The sequence below is a fragment of the Equus quagga genome, chromosome 2 (genome assembly GCF_021613505.1).
Source record: "Equus quagga isolate Etosha38 chromosome 2, UCLA_HA_Equagga_1.0, whole genome shotgun sequence".
Taxonomy (NCBI): domain Eukaryota; kingdom Metazoa; phylum Chordata; class Mammalia; order Perissodactyla; family Equidae; genus Equus; species Equus quagga.
In genome coordinates this window covers 26,515,763-26,536,498 of record NC_060268.1, presented here as the reverse complement: position 1 = coordinate 26,536,498, position 20,736 = coordinate 26,515,763, and the positions used below count along the sequence as shown (strand labels likewise).

The window sequence follows — 20,736 nt, the reverse complement described above, 5'->3', positions numbered from 1 at the left end:
TGAGAATCATAAAACAAACATGTATTCTGAGAGTATTAATAATGAAAAACAAGAATGCCATATTTTTCTTAAATCAAACACTAGCTGTGCTTAGAGGTTTTATACAAAATAAATCAAGACTAAGGCTCTTCTCTTCTAAGTTTCTGAGTCTTTAACAGAAAACATCATTAGTGTCAATTTATACAATGTCTGACACTACAGGTATATCATGTCTCTAGAAGATATCATAATTATGAGAAGTACCGTTATCTTTTTTGCAATGAAAATAATGAACAAACTACTTAAACACCCACTGTCATAGGTTCTATTCCCCAGAGACCTTGAGATGGTCATTTGTGTACCTGAATAGGGAGGGGAAAAGGCCAAACGAGGGCCAGATTTCAGATGATGTTCTTGACATTCTGTCAGCTTGATTTTGTGGGGAGCTCTAAAGCATGAATCCTACTACAGTTTTTCCAACTTAGAGGCAAGGGCACTGGTCTTTAGTATGCCCACAAAAGTCAGTTATTCTCTAAGCTGCCAGCAGCAAAGCGAACAGAATTTGGGGGATGACCACATATGACGTTTCTGAGAGAATTTGATCAGAGGCCCACAATGTGTAATACACCCACTGTAACTTTATTCCTTGAAACAGTTCTGAAGGTTTGACTGCTTTTGTTATTATTCAAGTCAAACTCCTGAACATTCACATTTGTCTTTTTTTTTTTTTCATATTCAACCAACCCTGGCCTTTTGCTACCCACTGCTATACAAATCTTCCCTCAGAACTATCCATTTTTCATAGTTAACATCTCTGCTCCCTGAGCGATAAAGGACATTTTTTACTCAAATCTCCAAGTTTCTCTCCTGGCCCAGGGTGGACTTTCTGAGCTTCCCTTCTCCTTCTCCTATGGATTGTTTGATTCTCTTTCAGATGAAATATCAGCGGAAGTGGTCATGTGATCCTAATGACCTCAGACAAGAGCCATCTGTGATACTGATGTTTGTGAAGGAAGAGACGAGTACACATATTTCCCAAATCTGTACAGATTTTATAATTTAAAATTTACTTTTGTACTACAACTCTCATTAATAGGATTTAGAGAAAACTGAACATTAGTTTTGTATCCATACTCTCCTAACATGACGTATGACTTGATGTTGGGGTCTCAGATATTCATGGGGAGCTGAGCATAGCAGAAGAAAAGATGCAGAGAGGATCTGTGATGGCTCTGGCTGACAGTGCTTTTTCGCTGGAATGAAGCGGGGATGAAGAGAAGCTGTGCTTGAATGAGGAAGTGCATGAAAAGCCTGAGAATCTTAGAGAAGCTCTGCTAACATTAAGTGGGTCGCGGGCTGCATAGAGTGAGGCTCTCTGTACCCGATATAAGTGCTTTCCACAGGGGCAACTGACCATCCCTTCTGTCCTGGTTATGGAACTTCTTACTTCAAGGGCTTTGGAGGACCACCCCATTAGTTTGTCCCACTTAGCAGGCAGTTTAAGCTTCCTCATTCTGACCCGTCAGCCTAGGACTGAGTGGGACTGTGAGCCAGCTGCCCTCTGTTAGCGAAGGTGGAAGGGAAGCTCACAGCTCCTTCATCCTCAAAGTTTTTCATTTTCAGGCAGGACTGAGTTTCTGATGGCTAGTTTAAATAGTAGAAAAATCTCTAATTTTAAATATGTTAATGACCTCATGTAGTCATACACCTCAAAGAGAGCCAGCCTTTCATCACTCATCCTCTACCTCTCTCCTTTCCTCTTCACTTGCACAATTATATAGTTTATGACTTACTCTAGGGACAAGGTTTCTACGAATAAGTTTACATTGGGAAAGAAAACTAGGACAGGATATTAGAATAAGTTAGGTGGTGATTAGCCTTCACATTTAAGGAAAACTTGAAATGAAGAGTGGATTGTTTCCTACAAATTGAAAAGCTTTTCTATTAAAAGCAGCTTCTAATACAATTTAAGAGACGGCTACAATTCTAGAAGTTTATTCCTCCACCCTTAACTCTATTTAACCCTATTTTACAAATACATATTAAGAGGCTACAATTTTCCTGTCTCTAGTGTTAGCTGACCAAAAAGACAAAATACTTGCCTTTGATGATTTTATATTCTAATAACCTGTAGTGGGGAACACAGAGAATATCAATACAAATAAATAAATATAGTGCATTGGAGGGTGCTAAGTCTATGGAAAATAAGCAATGAAATATTGACTGACTTGGTAGGGTGTACTTCTATCTATCTATCTATCTATCATCCATCTATCTACTTATCATCTGTGTAATTTTTATAGATTTAAATTATTTAATTTTATTTAGCATGGTAAAAGATTTTTTTGTCTTAGTAATAACTGAATATGTGCAGTTGTCAACAAAAGTTGGGCACTCTCAAGAAAAGGGTTCTGGGTATACGTTAAAATTTATGCAGATCATTTGAACAGTTACATTTTTTTGAAATTGACTATAACTTCAAACCCAGAACTGGTGACATCAACACCTACTGAAGAAGAATAGAGTCTCTCTCACTAGATCATGGTTTAGACATGGAGTGAACAGATTATAATTCAATTTGCCTTTTAGTCATTGCAGCAGCCAAGTCAAAAAATGTAGAATTACAGTTTAAAAATCACCGACTCCAATCACCTAATTTTATAGATGAGGAGTTTGGAATTTTACCCAAAGATTAAAAATCTAATAGATAAAGCCTGGATTATTAAGCAGCTCTTTCATAATAATTGGTGGACCGGAAATGTCTGTTGAGCTAAACAACGCACAACCGTTCCACGGGTAAGTAGCCAAGTCACTCCTTCAGGGTTTGTTTCCACTTACTCCTAAATACAGGAGTCTTTGTTTTTGGGTATTCTTGCATATTTGACAACCAAAATCAGTGACACTGTCCAAACGTATTTTATAAAATTTCTTCCCTCTATGGATTATGTGTACTGCTATTAATAGTTGGTTTATTTTACAACATGAACTTATTTGACTAGTAAATCCAGGCTGCATGTTTACATATCCAGTGCTAACTCTGGAGGACATATTCAAATATTTTAATCAAACCAACAAACTTAAACTTTCATTAACCAAAGATTAATCCATATCATCTTAACTTAAAAGCCATTGGGTTAATTTCTACTGCATTTAGAATTTATGTAAGTGCTTACTTTAAGCCAATTAAACAGAGCTCTTAGTTTTGGCCATATCACCCGGGGGTAAAAATGTCACTCACGTATAGACACACAGACACAGAGCCTTCACACCTGTTGTTTTAAAAATCACTGCCATGAATCAGGTACAATACAAAGCTCCCTAGTTATGAATACAAATTTTGTTCTGAGTCTTTTTACTAATATTTGTGGAGAAGACACTCAAGATGCTAGATTTTTTTCTCCGAAAGGGCACGCTTATGACCTTTTCCCTCTTTTTTTCCTTTTTTCAGTCTTAGGAATTAGTGATGGGCTAGAGAGTAGTTCCTGGAGAGGGGAGAGGGTAATCCTTTTTGAGATAAAGGAACTAGGTGGAATCTGAACTGCCTCTAGAGCTGTATTTCCAGTCTTGCGAGGATTTTCCAAGGACAGTTAGAAGTTACTGGGTTTAACTTAATGACATTCTAGATTGACCTACCTGTCCGACTACATCACAAAGGCACAGAGAAACTCCTCAAGTTTTCTCCAAGCTGAAGTTTCTGGGGCATAAACCATCCAATTGAAAGCATTTCCAACTGGTTAAAATGCACCCAGGGGGTGAGTCTCTGGGTTGAGGCATTCCTCAGGGTGATAAAACTGATGTCCAACTGACAATGTCAGAGAAAAGGTGCAGAGGTGCCTGACTGCAGGCATCAACATAGTTATAAGATCTAGTCAAGTCCCACTTAGCCCAGGCACTTAGTCCCTGAGCCGGCACAAGGCGAGCCAGGCAGGGAAGCAGGAGGCAAAGGCCTGGAGCTGGCTGGGAGCTGGGGCTCCCTGTGTCTGGGGCTGAGAGTTAACTACAGAAGGTCCAGGTTCTGGTTAGGTCCAGCCTGAACTTAACCTCGATTTGGTAATGAGAGGAGGTGACAAACAGAAAGGAAAAGAGATCAGACCTCACCCTTATGGCCTTCTTCCCCAAGGGTTATCAAGACGGACGTCACACGGCGGTTCCCATACCGGGGCACACAACACCATCAGGACAGTTCACAAAATAAATCACAGGTCTCCTATCCTCATAACCAACTCAGTAGGCCACCTAAAATGCTTAACGAGTCAATCACCAAGAGAGGGCACTCCACGTGGTTACCAGGGTGATCAGGCCCGGAAACCAGAGGGGGGCTCCCAGAGGTGGAACCTTTGACACTTTAAAGATTTCTTTGGTTCTCAATTGCAAAGCTCAAAAGGAGCCCAAAATTGTCACTGTCACTTTAAAAGAGAGGAAAGAAAAGGGTCCATTACCTTGAAAATCTCCTGAACCTAGGGCAACATCCTACTTGTTCTGCCTGTGGGGTTCCTACAGCAAGGGGCGATGGGGGCGTCCCTCTGCATTGCATCTCTTGTATACCTTCCCTATTATACCTGGCAGTCATAAGTGCCAGGTGAATTGTCCCAAAGATAAAAGAACAGAGAAAGACAGTGAAGAATTTTTCCGCCGGTCTGGGGGACATTCTACCCAATTGAGTCCTGGAGCCGTTCTCCCAAGAAGGGGTTCCCATACTCAACCAAAGGTTAGAGTTTGGTACTTTCCTTGAACTGGAGTCCCGATTGGGACTTTCCCACAGTTCAGAGTGTTCAGGAGCCATGGGAGGGATACCAATCCAGCCTTAGGTAAAGAAACCTTCCATGGGAGTCTTGGAGATTGGTGATCATCCTAATGACTTAAGTGGCCGACCCAGGCCCATGTAAAATTTGTCTATTAGAGATAGAATTAGGAAGGAATGGATTAATTCATTCTCTATCACCCTCAGGCTTAAGGTACTGATTCTCTTCTGGCTGAATGCCACAATTTGCCCCATAGAGTAACCATGGGCAGCAAACATGGATTCATACAGCTGTCCAAGAAGGTTCCCGATGGAGCAGTGAATTTAGATCCATCCTCGAAAAAGAGAAAGGCACAAGGAAGACTAGAACTTTAGCTCAGAAGCTGGTGAAGCAAGTGGCTCAGCAAGCCAAGGAGTCAAAAGAAAGACTTCCTGCACTCAAGGCCTGGAAGTAGCGCTCCTCTATTCAAATAGCATGGGGACAGGGCCTATGGGCAATGAAGAGCTGCAGCATGGCAACAGGACCCATGGCCAGGACTTAACAGGTCTTAGTTTATCGCATAACGAAGTATTCCCAGCCAGACATTTTAAAACATACTCAGGCAAAGTTGACATAGCCTCTTCACAAAGAAAATCAGCTCAAGCGTTCCAACCTTTATGATCTTATCAACACTTAGAGCTTTATATTTCACCAATTCAACTATAACCTGAGTCAGGGTTTAAACCTAGTCATCATCTTCTGTGTTTCCTGTTTAATTTGGCTTTTTTCTTCATAGATACCAAAAAAAATTATGATGAGAGCTCTCACAACTTTTTTTCCCCAATTTAGAAGTTTTCTGAATTTAAATGATCCATCGTCTGGCCAAATTGATGAGTAGGATCTTAACAGCGACTCAACCTAAGCTTAACCAAGGACAAAGAGGCGTCCCCAAAAGAGATCAAGAAAATTCACTCCCAAAAATAGCCTAAGAAAGTAAAGGCCTTCATTGCACAGCAAGCAACAAAGGTTGAGACAACAAAAGCCACTTATGAAAGCAATTGGGACCTCTTATGACAAACTCCCCTGAGAGCTTACACAGCCGGACAAAAAGTGTGTCCCGGAACCCCAGTCTACTCTACTGGCTGCCAAGATGCATGCCGGTACATGCATCCTCCGATGGCGGAGACCAGAAAGGTCACAGACCCAAGCTCTCAAGACATAGAACAAGACAAAAATCCCAGACAACAGGTTTATAGAGATGCCTGTGTCTTATGACAAACAAAAAGACAGAGACAAGGAAAAGTCTATCTCTGGGAGGAAAAGGATCTACAACCAGTGAGTACTCAAATCCTAGAGTCGCTGAATCAGAGAAGCTAGCCTCACCAACATTTTCTCTTGCTAATCTAAATTTAGAAGAGCAAAAAAACCTCACCACTCTTGCTTCCATTGGAGCCTACAGGCAGAGATCAGGGAGACTGACGTGGTAAGAACTCTTACCTCTTGCCGGCTCTCGTCAGGGGTCCGGGATCTCTCGGCCGCAGCAGTCCAGGAGCAAGCAGTGTCCAGCCAGTGAAATTTTATCCTGCCAACTGTGCCAAAACTGTAGGGGAGGAAGACATTTCCTCTTCCCAAATGTGGGTTCATCTGGCCGGAGAACGAATTAAATTCACATGAGACAGAATAGCAAGAGAAAATTAAACAAAGCTTTATGAGGAACCATGGCCCGGGGCCTTTCTTCCCAAAGGAAGAAAGGGCACTGAAGAAGTGGGGTGCACAGAGTGGTTATTTACCCCCAAACAAGGTGTCACATATGATTGAAATGTCCCTCCCACAATAGTCACAAGATTGCCCTGTCAGCACGGGGCTTGATGGACACAGCAGGTAGTGGGTCTGCTATCTCGGTGGGCGTAGCAGGAGGCAAGTCGATTGTCTGGAGCTGGGTGGTCACAGGTGAGGTCAGCAATCAGTTCCCAGCCTAAGGAAAGATGCTTAATCCTTAAAAAATAGCAGCGTTGGGAGGGGGAGGGAAGTCAGTTACAGGAGGTTACCAGACTAGCACAATAAAATGCAGATTTTAAGTCCTTGCCTTTGGTATTGATTAAGAGTTTTTAGAGAGAAGGTCATCTCCTTTCTTCTTCCTGGTACAGAGAGGGAGGCACCTTTTACAGATAGAGATTTACCTTACAAATGTAAACGTGTCCTAAAGAAGGGCAAGTTCCATTCCTCAGAGCCTCCTTCCCTGTCCCAGTTTATCAAAAGCAATCAGCCTCAAATAATCCTGATGCCAAAGAGACACATCTTGGGGTGGCCAATTTCAGGTCCCTACAGTTGAAACATTCACTGTTGAAGAGCCACAGAACTCACAATAGCAAAAAAAAAAAAAAAAAAAAAGACCAAAAAAAAACCACATTAGATTTTGTATTGCTTATCGTTACACATTCTAACTTAAATCCAGTGATATAGGGACATATTTAATGGGATCAATTACTTATAGATTTGAATTATGCAATGCTTTTCCCCTTTCTCAAAAATCTTTCTGTCTTTATTTCAAATCCTCTGGAAAAATGTAACGGACTTTAACACTATTAGAAAGTTAGACACTTTAGGTTTCCTCAGCTGAGGTTCTCTAGAGAATCTCCATAAACAAATTGTTCTCAAAAGTTGACCACTAACTCAAGAACCTCAGCACAAGCAGATGACCACACAAAGTGGACAGCTCCTTCCCAATGCTATTGGAACATGAGACTCCGTGCATCATTTCCCCTTGTAGACTCTTGTTTAGTCACATCTTTTCTTTACTAGTTTAAGGTTATAAACTCTGACTTTAGCTTACTACGTTCTTATTATTAATAACAAGTTACCTAGGTATAGTCTTTACTACAGCTAATAATCAACTTAATTCACTCAACCCTCCAAGGATAATGTTATTACAGCCAGTTTGGAAAATGATGCAATGGTATGCTACACTAAAACTACCAATATGATACTCTTTGTAGGCAATATATAAGTGAAAAATATTCCTTACATTAGTGTAGGGGAGGAGGACATTTCCTCTTCCCAAATGGGGGTTCATCTGGCTGGAGAACGAATTAAATTCACATGAGACAGAATAGCAAGAGAAAATTAAACAAAGCTTTATGAGGAACCATGGGCCCGGGCATTTCTTCCCGAAGGAAGAAAGGGCGCCGAAGAAGTGGGGTGCACATAGTGGTTATATACCCCCAAACAGGGTGTTTCACATCAGAGGGCGTAGCTGGAGGCAAGTCCATTGTCTGGAGCTGGGTGGTCACAGGTGAGGTCAGCAATCAGTTCCCAGCCTAAGGAAAGATGCTTAATCCTTAAAAAATAGCAGCGTTGGGAGGGGGAGGGAAGTCAGTTACAGGAGGTTACCAGACAAGCACAATAAAATGTAGATTTTAAGTCCTTGCCTTTGGTATTGATTAAGAGTTTTTAGAGAGAAGGTCATCTCTTTTCTTCTTCCTGGTACAGAGAGGGAGGCACCTTTTACAGATAGAGATTTACCTTACAAATGTAAACGTGTCCTAAAGAAGGGCAAGTTCCATTCCTCAGAGCCTCCTTCCCCGTCCCAGTTTATCAAAAGCAATCAGCCTCAAATAATACTGATTCCAAAGAGACATATCTTGGGGTGGCCAACTCCAGGTCCCCATATTAGAAAAAATATAACATACCACCATGATTGTTCGTCAAAGTGATACCCAGAGATAGTGTCCCTACAGCTCCTGGGTTTTCTTTCCAATAGGGGAGTCAGTCTCTTCACTGCCAAAACAGAACTAAGGCTAATTGTTCCATAGGTCTGTCAGGCCATTCCAAGGACATGGCTGCCGAAAGTCTATATGGGCCATATCTCCTTACAAGGAGTCTAAAGGGATAAAACCTTTCTCAAGAAAGACTTCTCTGGGTAGTGACGTCATTCATAATCATTAGATAATTTGACATGGTCATTGAAAATTCTTTCCTTACATTACCTGATTTAGTAAATAATATAGCCAAAGTCCTGAAGGCACAACAAACTAGTGAAAGACTTACATGTTTTTGGAGTCCGGTCAGGAGAAATTTTTTGACATTGCTAATAATTCATGTTGACCCTACATTAATATCACAGATGAGTATAAACAGTTTAACCAAAAGTAGATAGAAAGATAAATGATATATAGATAGATGGATAGAAGCAATCTAGTTATCTAAAATACACTTGGAAAATCATTTGGACTTGTTTTCTTAATTAGTTCCTGGAAATCTTGGGTCATGGATGCACAGTGACTTACAGTCCGTTTTTAGAATTGTTTCAGTTTACTTGTTTATAGCACGGTTCAGTTAGGGTCTTAACTGTTTCTTTGCAGTCACTGTCTAGACAATAGATTCAACAAGTAATCTAAAGATAAAAACTATACAAATTCATGCAAACCAAAAACCAGATCTCCACAAGCCAAAACTTTTTGTCAAGTAAAATCAACAACTGTGGGAAGATCTGGACAGTCTTTGAAAGTCTCTTCTGCAACTTTGGCTGAACAGGAACAAAAGGATATGTGTGTGAAGAAGAGAACTGTGGAGAGAACTGAAAATAAAATTGTTCCCAGAGACTTCGGAAAAGATGACTGTTCCACAACCATGGTAACAAGTAGCTGAGGGATCCAGTTTTATACCAGTTCAATTGATCAACATATCATCTCAGTGAACACACTTTTGCAAGCCAACCAATCAGTGTCAGGCTTCTGCAAGGCAGCCAATCAGGGATGGACTCACTCAGATAAGCATACCCCTAAGTGCTAACCAATCAACAACAGCTTCACAACAGTGATCATGCTTCCACAGATGATGTCAACACATTATATCTCTGAAAGTTTGCTGATCTCTGAATTCCATGCTTTCCCCAAACCCAATATAAATCAGCCATTTGTTGTGCTCAGTGAGATTGTGGCTGACTTGTGCAACTCCCCCTTACTGTTGTAAACAATAAATTCAACTTTGTCTTTTTATTTCATATATTGGATAGTGGTCTCATCCCTTGACAGCTGTCAGCGTATATTTTCTTGTGGAATATTTGGACTTGAGCAACCAAATTTTTTTTACTATCTTTCACCTCCAGTCACAACAAAACAAACACCAAGGATGTCTGTTCTTGTTTGAATCTCAAGATCAGCAGAAGTAGTTGACATGATATCAGAACTTGTAAAATCACCAAGATTTATGATTACGGAAAAGTGAATTTCTCTTTGCAGCTCGTTCCAGTCAGAGTTGTGATGTTTACTGCTCTGTACATCTGCTACGTTACTGGTTCCAAAGTCAGCTTTTGCAAAGCAATTATGGATTGCTTTTAGTGTGATTGTGTCCACACAGCAACAAGATTCTTCATTGCATCAAGAACATGCCATAAAAAAAATCTCAATAAACGACAAGTTACTAGCTTAAAAATGGGCAAAATATTTGACCAGAGTCTTCATAAAAGATATATGAATGACCCATAAGGACATAAAAAGATGTTCTACATTAGAGATCAACAAAATATAGCCCACAAACCAAATCCTGCCAGCCACCAATTTTTGTAAAAAAAATTTTATTTACGATGAAACTCAGAAATGCTCTTTTATTATCAATGGCTTCTTTCATGCTACCATGGCAGAGTTGAATAATTGGAACAGAGACTGAATGGCCTGCAAAACCAAAAATATTTGCTATTCAACCCTTTATGGGAAAAGTTTGCCAATCTCTGTTCTACATCATTAGTCAACACGGAAACACAAGTTAATACAGCAATGAGATCACTAGACATCCACTATGTGGGCTAAAAATAAAACGATGGCTATATCAAGTGTTGACAAAGATGTGGAGCAAGTGTCTAATTTAAAGTCCGTTGAAGGACATGTTCTCTTTAGTGTGAAGGGCTCTCCCTGGTCTGATGAGGATATTGTGGGAGGAAGAACAGCCTCATGCGGTGACTCAGCCTGAGGGTCAATTTCTGCCTTGGAAGGGACCTTAGAGCAGGTGAGGTGCTACCATGAATACTTCAGGAGCCCTGTTCTCTCTTGTTCTGTCCAGCATCACAAACAAGGCCTTCAGATCCACCTGAGACACACCTCACTAATTAGCAGCAAAGGTTTCATAGGGGATCTCAACAAGGGCAAAATCTCCTTTCTTCTGAAGAAATCATCAGCTCAAGAAGAAAACTCAGCCACTTATTTCAGTGCTCTGATTGATGCAGGGGTTGCTGAACATGAATGTCTAAGAAGTGGTAGGAAATTCTTCAGTGTACCTTCTCTATGTGGCCACAAAGGGGCAATGCTACTTCAGGGATTAATGTACATCCCATATACACATGTTCATCAAGTAGCCAGAAATTACTTTAAAACCTCTGGTAAGTTACTATCTTCTACTTTGCTTCAACTTATATCTATTAGTAGTCTATGTATATATATATATATGTATCTATGTATCTCTCCATCCTAAATTGTATCTGTGTTTATTCCAGTCTAAAAGTTTGAAAAATATGACTTTGGAAGTCAACACTTCTTTGAATAATACATGTTGTCCTTCAAGGTTAGGGCCACACTAGCTTCTCTAATATAAATTTATAATGGTTTCACCCATACACAGCTCAGCCTCCAACCACACTGAGTTAATCTGTGCTAGAATCCCCCCTTATACTGTTCTTTTTACTGGGAAATCTACTGATGGTGTAAGTCCCAGTTCAAGCATCTTCTCCAGTGGAACCCTTCTCTGACTGGGCCCAGAAGCAGAGTTCGTTACTCTTTGTCACATCGTATAGATAAACAGTACTCTTTGGTAGGATTTATCTACCTATACTTGAGTAATGAGTCTTGGTTGACTGAAGATTAGGATCCAAGTATTGCCCATTCAGTAAGTGCTTAGTAAGCACTCAGTAAATAAATATTGAAGGTATGCACTAATGAATGAATATACAAGAAAGAAAAGAAAACATCAAAAATGCAAGAAACAATAAAAAAAATGCCCTTACAATATTGAATTAGAGTGTGGTTAGATTGTAGATTGCGGAATGGGGACTCTTACCATTGTCTTCTATTGGACTGGGATGGTGCTTTTCTTTGACTGGTTTGGAGATGACGTCAAATACAGATACAACAAAATTCTTTCTATGTTCTAGAAAAAAAATTATACTTTTCATTTCTTTTCATTTCTATTACTTATAATGCAAATCATTCCTATTTTTAGGGCTGACTTTGGAATTTATCTTCAATTTCTGTCTCTATGTCATGCTGTGTTAATATCAAAAGTTGAATTGATTCTTCCTATTTTTGTATTTCACCCCTGAGGATAAAGTTTGAAGAAAATATTAAATTTTTGTCCAAACTTGTAATGAGAGCTACCAAAAATGCTGCATTATTGGATGATCGTGATCCCAAAATTTCCGAAGTCTGCAGAATTGTTCTATCCTCTCTTACCCATTTGGAGATCAAAGCTCCTCCAGAGTAGGTAATTCCAGTAGTTCCCAATTTCTTTTCTCCATGTGTATTCTTAGGAATATTTAGTTTATCTGATTAATATTTTAGAAGAAATATAAATAAATTGAAATCCATTTAACTATTTTCTATTATTTCTTAGGGTCATGTAAAGTATAAACACATCTGAAAGATTGTAATAAAGTTTACGTTCTCTAAGGGCAAAGTAAGGATATATGCTTTTTGTTCTGATCCATGATCCTAGCTTGTAAGGGGACATTATGCCCTTTGTGTGTCCTCAATAAACTTTAATTAGTATTTGCAATAAAAAAATGTCCCTATACGTGCTAATCTTGTGGCTTCATGGTGGTCCCTCTCTTCCCCATTGTAAAATAATGTAATCTCTACTGACATATCAAGACATTGTAGTGTGTGATTTTTAACATTCTAGGAGTGAGGGACAGAGAGAGGGGGATTGAGGAAGAGAAATTCTAAACTGATCCTTATCCACGTGTAAGAAGGGATTTCTGATTCCCAGTGAAAGTATTTTCAGCAGTTCTAAGTCAGGGCAAAATGGGAGGTGCTTCCTTTGACAGAAACAGCTTTAAGTGAAAGGACTTGGGAAAGGGAGGGGCCTGTTGAAAGAATTAAAGCAGGTGTGAAGTTAGTCAGAGTTCCAGCTGGCTGAGAAGAGCAGAGGACACCTGAGTTGTCACTGAGCTTTGGTACGAGGAGGAATGGACAAGATCCTGGGAGCATCAATGTTAATTCTCTGGCTTCAACTAGGCTGTGAGTTGTGGAGCAGAAACCCCAGGATATGTTGTTAATTTGGGGGAATGAGAAAATTGGTGTAAGGACAAATTAACGTAGGTAGAAACGTTAAGAAGGAAAACTAAATTTGGGCACCTAATGACTTTTTGTTTTCTTTTTAAGCAGGGGTGAGTGGTCAACAGAAGGAAAAAACTGCCCAGCAGCAGGTGAAACAGAGCCCTCGATCTCTGATCGTCCAGGAAGGAGAGAATTCAACTCTGAACTGTACTTATGAGGACAGTGTGTTTAACTATTTCCCATGGTACCGGAAATACCCCGGTGAAGGCCCTGCATTGCTGATAGCCATACGTTCAGATAAGGCTACAAATAAAGAAGGAAGATTCACAATTTTCTTAAATAAAAGTACCAAAGAGTTCTCATTGACCATCGCAGCTTCCCAGCCTGGAGACTCCGCCACCTACTTCTGTGCAGCAAGTGCACAGTGCTCTGCAGGCACCTGCAGCCCGTACCCAAACCTGCAGCTGAGGCTCCAGCCAAACCCTGCCCTGTAGATGCAATATTCACACACACACACACACGCACGCAATCTGTTCAGCTAAAAAGTCTTAACACACTTACAAGAACTGACATTATTTATTCTCTGGCCAAAATGGAATTGATATAGAAAATCAATTGGAAAAAGATGTTGCTAAAAACTCCCAAACATTTGGAATTTAAACAGTAAGCTTTAAAATAACCCATAGGTAAAGGAAGTAATTACAATGTCTATTAGAAAATATTTTTAAGGAAAATGTAATGAAAACACATGCATATAGATATGTATGGGATGCAACTAAAATAGTACATAGAAGGAAATTTATTATTTTAAATTCCTATATTAATGAGGAAGAAAAGTTGAAAAACAATAATCTAGACATTCAATAAAATAAGATAGAACTGAAGAACAAATTAAATTCAATGTAAGCTAAAAGAATAAAGAATTAAAAAGTCGAATTGATGAAATAGAAAGCAAACAATTGAGATAATCAACAAATTACAAAATTAATTTTCTTAAAACAATTAGTAAAATTGATATAATTCTAACTAGAAGTATATAGGGAAAAAAGAGAGAAAATATAAATTGTAAACATAAGAAATAGAAAAGAAAACCACACTACAGATTCTACAACATTAAAGGATAATAAAAGATTATTATTAACAATTTTATGCCACTGAGTAACAGTATAGACTAGACCCACACAAGTGGAGACAATTGATTTTTTGACAAAGACGCAAAGGTGATTCAATGGAGGAAAGACAGGCTTAGCAACAAATGATGATGACACGATTGGATAGTCACAGGGAAATGATTGAACCTTGACATAAATTTCAGAACATATACCAAAATTTGAGGAGAGTCTCAAAGTGGATCCTATATCTAAGTATAAATGTAAAACTATAAACCTTTTAGAAAGAAATATAAGAGAAAATCTTCATGACCTAGGGTTAGGCAAAGAGATTTTTGACATGAGACCAAAAGCACAATCTATAAAAAAAAATAAACAACTTAGATTTCATCAAAATTAAAAATGTTTGCTCTGTGAAAGACTCTGTTGAGAGAATGAAAAAGGCAAACCACAGATTGGCAGGAAATATTTGCAAAATACATTTCTATCAAAGGAGTGGTGTTCAGAATATAAAGAACCCTCTAAATCAACAAGAAGAAAACAAACAATCCAAGTAAATAAAATGGACAGGCGCAGGCCTGGTGGCTCAGTGGTTAAGTTCGCACATTCCGTTTCGGCGGGGTGGGGTTTGTGGGTTCGCATCCCGGGTGCAGACCTATGCACCGCTCGTCAAGCCGTGCTGTGGCAGGTGTCCCCCATATAAAGTAGAGGAAGATGGACATGGATGTTAGCTCAGGGCCAATCTTCCTCAGCAAAAAGAGGAGGATTGGCAGTGGATGTTAGCTCAGGGCTAATCTTCCTCAAAAAATAAAATAAAATAAAATAAAATAAATGGATGAAGGTGGTCAGAAGGTACAAACTTTTGAGAACCTGTGATTCTCCCTTCCTAGAACTTCTAATAAGTTAACCACAGAGCTACATCGCAAATGAATGTGATTTTCCTGCCATTACCATTTGGTATTTTAATACACAACTGGAAAGATTACGGAACACAGAAGCCTATTTTGTTATCATTTGGCTGAGCGATATTTGCTGTCAGGAAGTTACCCAGTAGCCGTGGATGGTAAGCAGGAAGGAAGGGAGATGATGACATCTTGTTTGTCTCTTGAAGGGAAGGCAAGGATTGGTGAGCATATTTCACCTTGGAATTGGTTTGGAGGCAAAACAATCAAAACATGAATGAATATTTGCAATCAGGCCATGATTCATAATAAGTTTGTCTCAGATAAGCCCCTCAGATTTTATCACAGATTAAGTTACTAAACTTGGAAATTTTAAGTAATAAATCTCCTTGCAATATTTCCTTCAATATTAAGCTTTGGCCTTATCCTTTACCAGACATAATCATTTATCATCAAATCACAAGAAAAGGCAAAATCACATTTAGGATAGGCCAAACCTCCCAACCTGGGTGTCATACACATTCAAACTTGACCCAGCCAGAAAACGCGTTTCAGAGGCAGCTACTACATGCAGCTGAGGGGCCTTGCACCCCTACAGTCACGAACACAAGGCAGGGCCATTTCAACAGGAGGGAAACCCTGCCATCTTGCTGCCCCTCAGGCTGCTGTGGGCATTCCTGGTCTCCTCTGTTTAATTACAAACAATTGCAAACCAGGGCATTGGCTGCCTGTCAGTGCTCAGAGGGGAAATGGGACAGAGGAGCAGATTCTCAACTAATCATGAACTCTCTTCCCTGCAGCACTCTTTGACAAGTTATTTTGATCTTAGAATCAAAGAACTGCCACTGTTTTAGAGACTCTGTCTGTGCTTTCTTTTCTAGTTGTCTATTTGACTTCTGGTCCTTTTACATTAATTCATCCATTAAAACAATGAAACCAAATGGAAGATTAACAGCTGCATTCCCCATGGTCATGTGGCAGGATACAAAACTTCAGTCACCAACTTCTGTGGAGTTGACATATACCGAGTGTTTGCAGCCCGCAGCTATCACGTTCTGCAGGAGTGGATTACAGCACTGTGTCACAGACAGATCTGGCACGCTTGTCTTGACCTTGTTTTATAAAGAAAAAGAATACCCAATCACAGAATTTAATGAGTGAGGCTGAACACTTTGGACCAATGGGATAAAAAACGCAACATCAGGACAATTCTAGGACACATGATCTAATAAGTACAATTCTGCTTGTGGAGGCAACAGGACTGAATATCCTGATCCTCTCCAGAGTCTAATAAATAAAACTCAATGTCAGATTTCAAAAGAATAATATTTTATTCTTGTTATAATTTTGTAAAAACATAAACAACTGACTAGGTTCTGAAAGTCAGAAGGATGACTTCTTATCATTTGATGTTGAAGTAGCTTTATTTATTGTAAAACTTAAATTGAGCCCTAGAGCTCAGTAAAAAAGAAGAAACACATGCATTAATAATTTTGGATAGGATTGCCTTTCACCAAAAAAGCTAAAGTTCTCTGAGTTTCCAAAAACATTCATTAGATTCTGGATGGAGAAAAGTAAGAATAGGTTAAATGAATGACCAGTAAATAGATATGGGGTGAGTCCATAGCCTATAACAAATCTGTTTTCAATAGATCCCTGAAATTACTCCACTGAATAATTATCAATGTGTGTGAACTAGTTTGATCTTCAGTTCCCCTCAGCTCAAACCTCTCATACTAGTTGTTTTTCTATGCCACTTTTCAGATACTTCCTGACTTAATTGCTAGGGAAACACAAGTAGACACAGCAAAGGTTTGGGGTGAGCCAGACTTCTTTCTCATCTATGCATAGTCCATGTGGTCTGTGAACGTAAGAAACCCTATTCCTGTTTGGGAGAGGGGCATCAAAACCCAGGAACTATGTATATGCGCTGCCAGGCACTCAGAGACACAGACCTCTCAGCTTGAGGCAGAACTAAACACATTTGTGCAGGGGACACATGGCACATGCCGCTCTCCAGCCTGCTAGGTGTATTCATGGCTTTCATCTGCTCTGGTAGGGATGGGTCCAAACATGGGTAAGGATGTGAAAGATGGAAGGATTGCACACAGGCATGTGGTTCTTCACATGGACTTGAGGAGTAAAAAGGACTGGAGAAAAACAAGCATATTATGATTTCAAATTTGTTTGTCTTTCGGTCCCAAACTAGTCTAATTACAGTATTCTTTTCACTACATCAACTCTGTTTTCTGATTTTTCCTACAGGATCCAGTGAGTCCCAGAGAGTTACTCAAAGCCAGACAGCCATATCTATGCAAGAGCGGGCATCAGTCACTCTGGACTGTCAACGTGAAACAAGTCAGAGCACATTCTCTATATTCTGGTATAAAGAGATTCTTTCCAATCCTGTTCCACTTTTCAGATCATGATTTAGCTGTTCACTGGAAAAGAAGGTTTTGAATTCAATTTACTACCAGTTTCCCAGAAGTAGATTTATATTCTGAACAATCTAAATTATTGCTATCTTTTACTATTAAATTTTACCTGGACCTATCTTATTTCTCCAACTATATTCTGAGCTCACAGAGAACAGAGAATGTTGCTTTTATAACTTTCAGAGCTCTTAGGGAAATTCTGGACACAAAATCGCTGTTCAAACAAATATGTGTCTGTTGACTCAAACTAACATTATACCTGGGCTGTTGACTCAGGCAGCATAGACCGCAATTCTTATTTACTTCTAAACAAACTTATCGAGGTATAATTTCCATAAAATGCATCCATTTGAATTTATAGCTCAATGATTTTTAGTAAATTAGCCAAGTTATGAACCATTACCACAATCCAGTTTTAAACATTTTCATCATCACCAAAAGACCCTTCATATGCAGTTGCAGTTAATCCCTATGCCTATGCCTGGTCCCAGGCAACCACTGATCTACTTTATATCATTGTAGGTTCTTTCTCTGAAAATTTCGTATAAATAGAATCATTCAATGTTTTCTCCTGCGTCTGGCTTCTTTTTGTTAATGTTGTGTTTTTGAGATCCATCTCTGTTGTAGCATATATTAGTATTTAACTCCTTTTTATTGCTGACTGGTAATCTGTTGATGGATATACCACATTGTATTGATCCATTCACCAGCTGATGGACATTGCAGCGTTCCCTTTTTTTTGGCAATTAGGAAGAATAACCACAAAGTAGACTCCCACTATTTTTAAAACATATCTTCTCTAAGATTTAGAACATTTATGGAGCACCACAAATCTAGTGACATGGCAGATTCTTAACATCACAGACTCCAGAGCCAGAGAGACATGTGTTCTTGTTCTTACTATGCCAATTACCAAATGTTTGGTCTTGAGTTAACTACTTAATTTCTCTGAGCTTTAATTTTCTCATTTGTAATATGGGAATAATAATATCTCTATTGCATGACTTTTGTATTAGAATAATATACATAAAGCAACAGATAATTTAACACATAGTATGTATGGGCATATATTTTGGAGGATTTTAAACCTTTTAAAAATTTTCTAAAAATTCATATAAAAGATTCCTAACTGAAGTGCTTTTTCTACCACAATTTGTCATCCCACCTGCGACTCTCTCTGAAGTTGAATAACAGCAGTCCATGATTAGCTAGTCCACTTCTGAAAGTTGTCAATTATCTTTGTGTTGTGAACGCATGGGGGATTTCCTCAATGTTTGTGAAGCTGCTCTCAAGAAAGCAGTGTTTGATCCCTACTTTTGAACCACAGGAAACTGATTCGAGGGCCAAATTGGTTGACGTGTTTCTAAGACATTTATGTGATCTTGTCTCAAATTGGCTGGGCAGCCAGTTGCAGAATCCTGTTTTCTGAAGCAGAATATTCCACAGATCTAGGCTGCAGAATGTTCCTCTGCTAAGGATACTTGGGCAGGATTAGTGGAGAAGAATGCTTTACCAGTCTCATTGCTAATCCTGTGGCTTCATCTTGGCCTTGAGTCCAGGGGTTGCTGAAGACGTTCTGAACAGTCTGGGGTGGCGATGGGGAGGAGGAGGACGCAGTCAGGGACCTCCAGGCTTTCTTTGGGAGTGTGTGAAGAAATGAAAGCTCTGGAGAGACCAATTTCTGTGTCTGACCCTGTCTTTCTGAACAGGAGTGAACAGCATGTTGAACATAGAGCAGAGTCTTCCATTGCTGCCTGTTCAGGAAGGAGGGGGCACCAATTACATCTGCAATTTCCTTTCCAGTTCTTTTTATGCCTTGCACTGGTACAGATGGGAACCTGCAAAAACCCCTAAGATCCTGTTTGTAATTACTTTAAATGGGAATTCAAAGGAGGAAGAATGAACAAGTCACTCTTAATACTAAGGAGTAGCTATAAGGAGGGTTATAGCTACTTGTACATCAAAGAATCCCAGCCCAAAGACTCAGCCACATACCTCAGTGCCTCACAGTGCTTTTGGTCACCTACATCCCACACTCAAACCTGTGCCTGCTGCTGCTCTGGGACCTGTGTCGACTAAGAGTCACGTGTAGAGTGGAAAAGGCAAATTCAGTGAATTCTAGAGTTTTCAATAATGAGGGGAAAGTGCAAACATAGATACACCAGCATTCCAGTGATGATAACTCTCTCATCTAAAGACTGCTACTAAACACAATATATTGTGTTTGACTCCCACCAATATATGAGACATATCATTGAATCACATCCCTTGCTTCCTCTTTAGGCATGATTCCAAATGATTTAAGTGGTTACTCAAGCTTATCTAAAATAATCTGCTTAAACAAGGGTAATATTTACCCCTCCTTGTTGCTACATCCTAGGAGCTGGTCATTCTTTTTCTCCTTCTTCTCCCCAAAGCCCCCCAGTACATAGTTGTAGGTCCTTCTAGTTGTGTTATGTGGGAAGCCACCTCAGCATGACCTGATGAGCTTCTCCAGCTCCGAGCCCAGGATCTGAACCGACAAAACCCTGGGCCACCAAAGAGGAGCATGAGAACTTAACCACTCAGCCACCGGGCCAGCCCCAGAGCTAGTCATTCTATCACATTTCATCACATGCTGCAGTGGAACATGTGGATATGCCCTCTTCTCATATACCTGGGATAGAAATCTGTGTTTAATACCAGAACTGGCAATTCTGCCTTTTTAGCTCATTAGGGATTTTGGTTTTGGTTTAGTTCAAACTTCCCCCTACATGAACATCTGTATTTCCTTTCTTCTCGTATGTGACTATTTGAATTTTAAAAAATCACTTGTGATATCTGAAAGGAGCATTGATAGGAGAAGTCCACTACTAAACTTGGTCTATCCTCCAGTTTGTGCTGTGACCGTCATATTGAATAAGTAACTGAACCCTATTATTTAAGTTTCTTCATTTGTAATTCCCAGGTATAGGTGGTGTGTCGAGTGTTGTGGACATTTTGCTGATTTCCAAACAATATACCAGTTGAATACCCCACTGGTACTCCTGAGGCCTCTGTTCTGGAGCTTTTCTAATTTTGGAGCCTTTCTGTGCTTTGTCAACATGAGTTAACTTGCTTCTGCGCCTCTTCATCTCATAGCTTGAGTTTCAGCTTTCTCCCGACATCTACATTAATGATTACTTACCCAGCTCCTCTCTAGCTTCCTCGATTTCGTTGCTATTGTTCTCTCTCTCTGTCTTTTTGTACATCTGTATTTTTTGAGATTTCATTACTGTAATCATCATATGTTTATAAAAAATATATTTTGAAAACCATATTGGATTGCATACAAATCCCTCCGACTG

At 39.6% G+C, this 20,736-nt stretch overlaps 1 gene segment (V, D, J or C); it reads left to right on the top strand.

The window, feature by feature from the left end:
• The first annotated feature begins 12,873 nt into the window (after nucleotides 1-12,873).
• Nucleotides 12,874-13,458, top strand: LOC124235013 (T cell receptor alpha variable 23/delta variable 6-like). The segment is given in 2 exon segments: nucleotides 12,874-12,925; nucleotides 13,073-13,458. Coding segments are annotated over 2 exon segments (438 nt in total).
• Nucleotides 13,459-20,736: the final 7,278 nt, after the last annotated feature.